Source organism: Myotis lucifugus, unplaced genomic scaffold (assembly GCF_000147115.1).
Source record: "Myotis lucifugus unplaced genomic scaffold, Myoluc2.0 scaffold_310, whole genome shotgun sequence".
NCBI classification, from domain to species: domain Eukaryota; kingdom Metazoa; phylum Chordata; class Mammalia; order Chiroptera; family Vespertilionidae; genus Myotis; species Myotis lucifugus.
Genome location: NW_005871358.1, coordinates 662,201 through 672,849, shown reverse-complemented (window position 1 = coordinate 672,849; position 10,649 = coordinate 662,201). Strand labels below are relative to the sequence as shown.

Sequence of the window (10,649 nt, the reverse complement as noted above, 5' to 3'; positions counted from 1 at the left end):
GGCGGGCACCTCCCCTGCACTGCCGAGGGCTCGGGCTCGCCCTGGCCCGCTCGGGGCCTGAGCGCCTCGGCGGGGCACCGGATTTTGTCCAAAGACGCGTTTCGGGTCAGCTCAGGGCACTGGACTTCCCTAGACTCCATCCACTACCTGGGGGAAGGGGGCAGTTTGGGTGCCGTTTCACACACTGGGCGCCACCCTGGCACCTTTTCATCCCCATGTCCCTGGAGGCGTGGCCCCAGCCATACGCCGAGCTGGGCCTCTGAGCCACTGGCCCTCTGGTAGGGGTATCCTCGGAAGACATCGTTCTGGGGCCTTGCCAGCCCCCGCCCAGCCGGTGCCAGAGAGCAGCGACGCCCCTGGCCTCCGGGCTGTCCATCACGTTCCACCCCTGCGGCGCACAGCTCAGGCTGGAGGGGGCGCCAGGAGCATGGGCGACAAGTTCCTGGGCTCAGCTAGGCTCCCAGCGGTGGCCACTCGCGCCAAGCTCAGAGGCTTCTTCCCTGCACCTTCTCCCGGAAAAGTCCTCAAAGCGTCCTTGGCCAACTGCATTCCCAGACCGAGGGAGGAAGGAGGGACAGGCCGGTGCGCCCGTGGTTCAGCAGAGTGACTGCGTTTGAAAGGCATTCATCTTGGGCTCCGGCAGCTGGGAAGGCCCAGAGAGGGATCCAGGCTTGCAGGAGGTAGCAGCTCCCTGAAGCTAGGGCCAGATCCTGGCCATCCCCCTGGGAGATCTACTTCCAGGGACATTGTCTATTCTTTTCCCCAGGCTCTCTCCAAATCCGCCCTCCTGCCCTGACCATTCTAGGGTGACCAGGAAGAAAGCTATAATTACCTAGAGAAAGTGGCAGGGCTACCCAGCCTCAGAAACTCCCAATAATCTGTCCAACTCTGACCATTCCTTCCCCCAACTCTGCCTTCCTTGGTCACTCCCCTCTCTTTCCACTCTCTCATTGCAACCTGGGTTGCAATCTCAAACTACTGCTCTCCTCCCTCTGACCATCTGACCTCCTTCTGCCCTCTGACCCCACTGGCCTAATTGGAATTGGGCTCACCTGGGTTCCATCTCACCATAACCTGAGCAAGGTACCCGCCTTCTCCAAGGCTCAGTTTTCTTGAGAGGTGATGAGGAATAAAGCTGTGCTTCTGAAAAAAAAAAATGAAAAAAAATAAAAATAAAGCTGTGTTTCTGGGAAGAGTTGTCTCTATAGTGGCCTCTCGGTTGTATCACCTCTGGCCCTCCTCCTGACATGCTAATTCTGCTCTTGGTCCCCCATCCCACTGAGCTTTCTCCATCCAAGGACGCTGATGACATTCACTTGTCAGACCCAGCCACTGGCTCCCTTCTGACTTCCTCTCTAGCTCCTTGATCTCCAGGAATCCCACCTCTCCTGGTTTTCCTCCTACCTCCAGAGCACCCCTTTCAGACTTCTGTTCACCTACATCCACAGGCTTCTTTCCTCTCTGGCTGCCATTGGGGTTGGCTAATGGGGAGAGGAGAGTGAGGTCAGCATGTTGATCCCATGTGTCCTCAGATGGACAACGTTGGCTGTGTCTCTCCACTGTAGGTAGCAGCTCTGCACAGCTTGATATCTCTCTCTCTCAATCTCTCTCTCTCTCTCTCTCTCTCTCTCCTCTCTTTCCCCCTCTCTCCAAGGCCAAGGCGTGGTATGAGCTCCTGGCTTCTAACCCAGGGTGTGAACAATGCCTTGATTGTCTCCCTGCACCTCTGTAAACCGACTCTATTAATTTCTCATCCATTACTCAGTTTGAGCGCACAATCTCTTTCCTGCTAGCACCGGGACCCTCACAAATCCCAATCTCATGCTTTAAACACCATCTCTCTGCTGTTGTCTCCCAAGTTTACAACTCTAGCTTTGCCGTTTCCCCAGGGTTTGGGATTTACAGCCAACAGTCTTCAGTCTAATAGACATGTCAAACTGAAGACATGTCAAACTGAACTCTTGGTTTCTTCCAACTCTACTCCTCCCTATGCATGGCAACGCACCCATTCCGATTCTCATGCCCAAACCTAGGTGTTATTTCTCTCTTTCCCTCAGCCACCCTTCCCCCTTCAATTCATCTGGATTGGATTGCTGTTGGATCTGTTGGCTCTGCCTTCAAAACATTCTGCATTTGTCCACTTCACTCTCATCCCAGCCACTTCACCTTCCTCCAATGGCTCTCCACCAAACTTAGAAGAAAAATTCAAGCTCCCTACCCCAGGCCAAAGGCTCTGCCCACTTCTCAGGTCTCATAACATTCTCTCCCTCGATCATGCATTTGTTCTAGCCTTGTGCTTCCCTGTATTGCCACCTCAGGGCCTTTGCACTTGTCTTTCCTTCTTCCTGGAATGACTCATTACATGGTTGGCTTCTACTATTTAAGTCTGGGCTCAAATGCCACTTCTTCAGACAAGTGGTCCCTGGTCATCTAGCCTATATCACAAACAGCCCTTCTGCATAACTCTACCCTGTTGTTCTCTGTAACTCACCCTGTATTGCAGTTATCAGCAATTGCCTTTATTCATTTGTTAATTGTATATTATCTATCTCCCCCCAATAGAAGGTGAGCCACGTTACTTTTTGGTTTGTCTTGCTCACCTCTATACCCAACACCCCATGCCTAGAACAGTGCTTAACACACAGCAGTTGCTTAAGAATTATTATTGCATGATACTTACTAGGCTTACATCAATGTTGGGAATAAGGAAATGAATCAGACTTGCACATTCGCTGTTGAGTTTGAAATTGAGAGACAGACACAATTATAAACAGTCGTGCCTCAGTGTGGAATCCAGGACAAGAGTACAAAGGAAAGCCTATATACTATACATCTAAATTATAACATTGTTAAGCTGGAAATAAGGGCCAACGTGAGAGGCAACAAGCATTTATTTGAGATCCAAAAGAATAGGTATTTGGGAAGCACTGATTCAGACAGAAACCCAACCAGTGTTCTGATTAGGAGACAAAGGCAAGGGAAATTTATGAGAAAGGGAAGGTGAACAATTCTAGCAACAAAAGGAATGCATTTCTATTGGTGCAGATGAGCTGACATAGTGATACTAATTCCAAACTATGTTTTAAATTTTCAGTCCTGTAGTCATTTGTTCAGTAGTCATATATCTGCTTTCTTGTTATCTTTGCAAACAGTTCCTTGGGGCACAATGTTGCTTTAGGCCCAGTCTGAGGGTTATTTTGTCCTGTTGGTTTTTTTCTTTTAATATATCTTTATTGATTTCAGAGAGGAAGGGAGAGCTAGAGATAGAAACATCAATGATGAGAGAGAATCATTGATCGGCTGCCTCCTGCTCGCCCCCTACTGGGGATTGAGCCGCAACCCAGGCATGTGCCCTTGACCAAAATCAAACCTGGGACCCTTCAGACCACAGGCTGACACTCTATCCCTGTGGTTCTCAACCTTCCTAATGCCGCGACCCTTTAATACAGTTCCTCATGTTGTGGTGACCCCCACCCATAAAATTATTTTCGTTGCTACTTCATAACTGTAATTTTGCTACTGTTATGAATCGTAATGTAAATATCTGATATGCAGGATGTATTTTCATTGTTACAAATTGAACATAATTAAAGCATAGTGATTAATCACAAAAACAATATGTAATTATATATGTGTTTTCCGATGGTCTTAGGCGACCCCTGTGAAAGGGTCGTTCAACCCCCAAAGGGGTCTCGACCCACAGGTTGAGAAACCGCTGCTCTATCTCCTGAACCAAATCAGCCAGGGCTTTTGCTCTGTTTTAACATTCCAAAGGTTTGAGGGGGAAAGACATGAAAGGCAGTTCCTTTAGGGTGGCAGCTCTGGCTCCATTTTAAAGTGGCTCCTTTTATATAATTGTTATTGTTGTTATTACACTTATAAAATCAAACTACAAGCACTTAAATGAAATATATTCTTGCCTCTGAACGGTGAGAACAACCCATATATCCATTAACACTGAATTGATAAATAAAATGTGGTCCATCCATACAGTGGAATATTATTCAGCCATAAAAAGGAATAAAGCACTTATTTATACTACAACATTGTGCTGAGTGAAAGAAGCCAAACACAAAAGGCCACATGTTATATGATTCCATGGATATAAAATTTCCAGGACAGGCAAATCCACAGAAACAGAAAGCAGGTTGGTGGTTGCCAGAGGCTGGGGAGAGAGAATGGGGAGTGACGGCTCAGGGGGGCAGGATTGCCTTTGGGGTGATGAAAAAGTCCTGGAATTTAGATAGTGGTAAAGGCTGCACAATATTGTGAATGGACTAAATGTCACTAATGAGAAATTTTATGTGTATTTTACCACAATTAAAAACCAATTTAAAAAATATGTTCTCTCTTCATCTCATGGCAAATATACTTTTAGAATGACCTAGAAGGCCAGGTTTAATGGACATTTTAAAAAATGAGTTATTCATTATGATAATCTACAAATAACTCTTAATAAAACTATTCCCTAAGTCTCTTTTGGATAAGGAATGCATGGTAATTATTTTTTACTCTTTGAAATGGTTGTATACAATACAAAATCATACCTTTTAATTTTCAGATAAAAATAAAACACTGACAATATTGAAGTAACTGAAAATATCCCTTCTTTGCCTTTAACAGATTAGGAATCTATTTCTTTTCTTTTTAAAAAAAATTTCTTTATTGATTAAGGTATTACATATGTGTCCTTATCCCCCCATTGCCCTCCCCCCCACTTTAATGGATATTTTGAATCCCTAGGAGTTTTGTACTAGAATATGGGGTACAGGGAAACCCCAGTCCTCAGTCTGGCCCCCTTTGCTTCCCACCTCCAACTCTGCCCTGCATAGCAAGGAACCTTGTGCATGTGCCTTGGGACCCTGTCCTACATGCCCCAGCTCTTTCCTCACCCTTATCCCCACACTGTTCTTGACCACTTCTGAGGTCAGGGTACAGTGAAGTGGCAGGGTGAGGCCACCCTGGCTGCGTGGTCTGCCTTTGGAAACGGAAAGCTTTCTCAGTGAGCTCAAGACCACTGCGGCAGCCCCGGCTGGGTGGCTCGGTTGGTTGGAGTGTTGTCCCATACGCCAAAAGGTTTTGGATTTGGTTCCCAGTCAGGGAACATACCTAGGTGTGGGTTCAAGCTCCGATTGGGGCGCATATGGGAGGCAACCGATCGCTGTTTCTCTTCCTCTCGCTTCCTCTCTCTCTAAAAATCCAGAAAAGAATATCCTCGCCCTAATTGGTTTGGCTCAGTGGATAGAGCGTCGGCCTGCGAATTGAAGGGTCCTGGGGTCGATTCCTGTCAAGGGTATATGCCCGGGTTGCGGGCTCAATCCCCGATAGGGCGTGCAGGAGGCAGCCGATCAATGATTCTCTCATCATTGATGTTTCTCTCTCTCTTCCTCTCTAAAATCAATAAAGATATATTTTTTTTTTAAAAAGAAAAAGAATATCTTCAGGTGAGGATTTAAAAAACACACCAAAAAACAAAAAGTCCAGCCAGCATGTCTCAGTGGTTGAGCATCTACCTGTGAACCAGAAGGTCGTGGGTTCGATACTCATTGGGGCACATGCCTTGGTTGCGGGCTCAATCCCCAGTCGGGGATCCCGTGCAGGAGGCAGAGGCAGCTGATCAATGATTCCCTCTCATCATTGTTTTCTCTCTCTCTCTCTCTCTCTCTCTCTCTCTCTCTCTCCCTCTCTCTCCCTTCCTCTTTGAAATCAATAAAAAATATATTTAAAAAAAACCCCTCCTTCTTATTTAAAAAGAACAATAACATTGGGGCAAGGAGTTTGGAGGTCCCAAGTACCCCGAATAGGAACTAGGAGAGGGAGGTGAGGATGTGGGGCACCTTCTCTTTGCTCCATGGGAGGGTCTTCGCTGAAGTGTGCTCTCCAGAGCAGGGAGGTCAGGCAAGGACCTTTCTCCTTGAGGCTCATGTCTTGGAATTGCACAGTGTGACCAAGGCTGTGCAATTAGGGGAAGCACCGGAGACTATGGGAGACCAGCTAGCAGAGTAGAAAGGGGCTGCTGGCACTTTAAGAATGGCATGGGGGTGCCAAATAGAGACCCTCAAGATTTAGGTGGAAAGTTCTCTGGACCTTCCTCATCACGAACCCACCCCTAATTGTTACAGCATCTAAGGGTCCAGTGCCCTGGAGGCCACTTAATCTAATTCTCACATTTCACAAAAGGGGAAACTGAGGCCTAGAAACCTGAGGCGAGTTGCCTATCCTTACCCAGAGCCCAGGTCTCCCGATTCCCACAGAGCTCAGAATCCTCTAGCTGGATTAGTCCCTCCCTCCCCACCCCAGAGCCAGGGTCCAAGAAGGGAGGGCAGTAAGTAGTGTGCAAGAATAGCCAGCACGTATGGTGTGCAATGAGGCTCACATGCGAGGGACCCATAGCGGGCAGACTGGAGTTGAGTTGTCTGGCACGCCAAGTGGAGGCACCATTCTCCAAGGAGGGTCTGCGACTCCCCACTTTGGCCCACATGCCCCACCAGGCATGTGAGAGCATATTTGCCGGAGGCAGCCCAGTGCAGCAAGGAGGCCAGTAGCTGGTAAATAATTTATCAGGACAGCTGATAGTACCTCCCCAGAACTGCCCGCCAGCCCCCAGCCCCCCTCACCCCATGCACCTCCCGCCTCCCAGCCCAAACCAGCTGGACCAGCTCTCCCGGTGCCTGACCGCAGCCCCCCCACTCCTGCCAGCCAAGTCACAGCCTCCATCCAGGGCACCTTCAGGCAGGCAAGCAGGTAGTGAGTCCTGATCTCGGACATCTGAGACCAGAACGTGGGCTTCTGGGCAGAGATGGCCCTGCAGAGCCAGGTGTGGTCTCCGGCCACACCCATGTAAGTGTCCAGGGTCAGGGGGGCAGGTGGGCAGGGCCTGGGAGGGGCTCACTGGGGACGCTGACCTTTCCACTGGGGTGAGAGCCCCAGATGGCCTTTCCTAAGAAGGCCAGGGGAAGTGGAGGGAGGCCAGCAGCCAACCTCGAAGGCTCTCCGATGACCCCTCCCCAGAGTTTGGGTGGGAGAAGTGAACCTCCACCCCCGTTTTGGGGGATTTTCTGCTCGGAGGCTTCAAGCCCAAAGTCCAGTCTGGGGGTGGGGCTATGACTGGGGTGGGGGTGGGGTGGGAATGACAGGGCTCCTCACTGCTCCCTTTTGCCTCTAGGAACACCCCTCAGCGGCTATGGTGGGAGGAAATGTTTGAAATCCAACAGAAAAAGTTAATAGCTCCTAAACTGGGAAAGATGATGGCAAAATTGAAATGCTCACCTGCTTAATGAAATGGCTACCAACTATTCCTGGTGGCAACAGGCCATCACTATGAACGCTGTTCTTGTAGAGTTAGAGATAAACAATATCAAATGCATGTACACAGTATGTTAATATTTGAAGTGTGAGGGCCTTTTAAAGGAGGAGGGTGAAGGGGCTCCAGAGGTTTGTAAAAAATTCTGGAAAATGGGCTCCCCCCAGGGACCCCAATTTGGTTTCCTCACTCTTTTGGGTCTCCCATTGCATTATTCACCAACTACAAACCTGGTTGCCTAGCAACGGGAACCTGATCCCCCCCAGCAAGGAAGAGGCCAGGAGATTACATCTTGGGGGTGGGACAGCAGAGGGGGGACTTCAGCCCTCCCTCAGGGGCAAACCTATTTAGCAGAGGGTCTGGCCTTCCTGCAAACCATGACTTCAACCCCCTGCCCCACCTGAAATCACAGACCCCCAGGCTGATCTCTGGTCTCCTGACTGCCAAGACAGGGTGCCTGGACCCTCCTCTCTCCCCCAGGGTTCCTAGTTTGGGGCCTGAGAGCTTCCAATTCCAATCCTGACTCAGTGAGTGACCTTGGGCAAGTCTTTTTGCCACTTCTTAGAGCCTCAGTTTCCCCATCCGTAAAATGGGGACAAGAATACTACTTACCTCCTAGGATCTTTGGAAAGACCCAATGAATTATATAGGCAAAGCATTTCACAGCACCTGGCACATGGTATGCACTAGGTAATGGTTGGGTGATTTTATTCTCAGTTGGAATATCACCTCAGCAGAGTTGACACTACAGTGTCTCAAGATCAGGGCAGAGAGCGGGACGGGGAGGTGGCTGTGGTAGCCGATTGGAAGCCCCACAGAGCACTTAGAGCACTATATATAGTAAGTGCTAAATATGTGCTGAGATTATAGCTGCATGGTGTGACCAGAGAAGATCTGGAAGGCCCTGCTTGAGTTTGGGCAATGAGGCTAACACTCACCCAATAGTGCTAGTGCTCAAATTAATAAATGTTGGAGGGCTTGCCCTGTGTGTGCCCTGGGCTAAGTGTAGAGAACAACAGGCAGATGTAGCCTTCTAGATGCCGGCCTGCGAAGCACCTGCACATAGTTAGCGCTCAGTGTATGTCCATGATGATAGGTTGTCTCCTAAGTGCCCTGCAGGACCACAGTCAGTTCCCAGTTTCCAGATGGGGCCAGGGGCGGCCCGGGAGGCTGTGAACCGGGATCCTGGGATGCTGCAAGGAGGACAACGATGACAGTATCTCAGGTTAAACCTTAAATAGCAAATCCTCCTCCCCTCCTTTCAGCTCAGAGTCCAGGGCTAAGCAGCATGACTTGCTGACCCTTGCCCCCTGGGGGTGGGGGTTGGCAGGTGGAGAAGGCAGCTCTGGAGTTACCATGGCAATGGTGAGTGTCCACAGTGGTGGGATGGACACTTCTCTCCCCAGACTCCCTCCCCCCGCCGTCCCCCCCAGAGCTTGAGGGATCCTGGGTAGGAGCCAAAGTCCAGAGAGGGTGTGGAATCTGAAAGAGACACAGCATGTTGGAGGTCTGGAGGGATTCGAGAATTTCTGTAGGATGGACTGGAAATGGTTATTATAATTCATCATAAGCGTTATCAGTCATGGGAACTATTAAAGGTATTATGAATAATAAACTATGCTACTGTTTTTGGAGTACTACGTTTTCCCCTGCATGGATACTTCCTTGTTAGGGTATCTCTCTGCAAGGTCAGGGTCAAGCTATCCAGGTCCATTTTACAGATGAGGAAACTGAGGCTCAGAAAGGTGATGTCAGACCTAGGAAGGGCTTTAGCTCAACCTGTCATGGTCTCTGCTCCTGCCTCCTCACAGGACTCCTACCTATCCTTTGCCCCAACTCCTCCCACGTGCAAAGGGGAAAGAGAGGAAATGCTGGGCTCTAGTTGTTTTCCAAGCAGCGCAGGGATCTTGGGTTAGAGAGGGTCATTCAAGAGGTCAGCTTGCTGATGGTGGGGCCCTGGGAGACCCCCTCCGAAGCCCCTGCCCTCTCCCCACAGACCCATGGCCGAGAGCTCCCTCTACCGGCAGCGACTAGAGGTCATCGCGGTAAGTGTCGCCCTCTGGGTGAGCCTGGCCCAGCGCCCTGGACAGCCCCAGTCTTAGGCTTCTTTCTCCCCTTCTATCCCGGGGAGCTGGCCTAGCGCTGTGAAGTTGGGGAGCAGCACCCTCAGCTCCAGCCCGGCCTGGGAGCCCCATCTAAATCCCCAGGCCTCCACTCCCTAGCTCCCCTGTCTGGTCACCGCCACCCTCAAATTGGTGAGGCTACAACCCTGCACTTCCAGAATCTGCATCACCTGATGCTCCATTTTTGAACCCCGATCTCCCAAACATCCCATGTGTAAACCCCACTTCTCAGACCCCCATCTCTCTGATACCTCATTTCTGGATTTTCATCTCTGAACCCCCATATCAAAATTTTCATATCTCTGGACCCCATCTCTCTGACTAACCGCCATCTCTCTCGTCCCTCATCTCTGGATCCTCATCTCTCTGCACCCCCACATCTAAATATGGGGGTTCATTTCTTTGGACCCCAGGCTTCTGGCCCCATATATGTGACCCCCTCTTTCTGAACCCCCACCTCACTAACCCCCATTTCTTTGTCCTTCACCTCTGCATCCCATCTCTCTGTCCTCCACTTCTGCACCTCCATCTCTCTGGACCCCGTCTCCACAGCCCAGTCTCGCTGAACCCCCATGACTATGCCTCCCTCCCATCCCGGGGAACTGGAGTAGCGGGGTGAAGTGGGGAAGCAGCTTCTGCCCTGCCTGGGGTGCCCCACCTAGATCCTCAGGCCCCTCCGCTCCCCAGTTCCTCTGTCTCGTCATCACTCCTCCGGACCCTCATCTCATGAGCCCCCTTCCTTTGATCCCCTTATCTGGACCCCCATCCCTGAACCCCGTCTCTCTTAATCCCATATCCCGGAACCCCAGAGCTCTGTCTCCCCTCTAGGTGTCCATTCCAAGGTTCGCCCCGCCCCCATGACAGACCCCCATCCTGGAGGGCCAGGCTTCCGCAGAATCCGGGCGCGGCAGGCCACGCCCCCGCCCCGCCCTCCCCGCTGCTGAGTCAGCGCCTCCGCAGCCCCCTCCCCGCCCCGGCCCGCGTGCGCCCCGCCGCCCTGCAGCCCCGGGAGCCCCCGCGAGTCCCGCGGAGGAGGGAGGGCCAAAGGGGAGGAGGTGGTCCCACCCGGCCGGCGGGCAGCTCCATCCTCTGCGCAGGAGAAGCGGCGGCTGCAGGAAGAGATCCGTGCGGCGCGCGGGGAGCTGGAGGAGGAGAAACTCCGCGTGGAGGGTTCAAGGTTGGTGGGTGCGCGGGGGGACGCCTGCCCAGCCTGGCCAAGGGAG

At 51.2% G+C, this 10,649-nt stretch overlaps 1 protein-coding gene across 1 annotated transcript in view; it reads left to right on the top strand.

Annotated features, from left to right (window-relative positions):
• The first annotated feature begins 9,299 nt into the window (after nt 1-9,299).
• Nucleotides 9,300-10,649, top strand: part of PALM3 (paralemmin 3) — a 6,889-nt gene continuing 5,539 nt past the window's right edge. The window contains exons 1-2 of the mRNA XM_023763958.1: nt 9,300-9,348; nt 10,524-10,596. Of these exons, the coding sequence (XP_023619726.1) occupies nt 9,304-9,348; nt 10,524-10,596 (118 nt within the window). The 5' untranslated portion in view covers nt 9,300-9,303. The remainder of the gene's footprint in view (nt 9,349-10,523; nt 10,597-10,649) is intronic.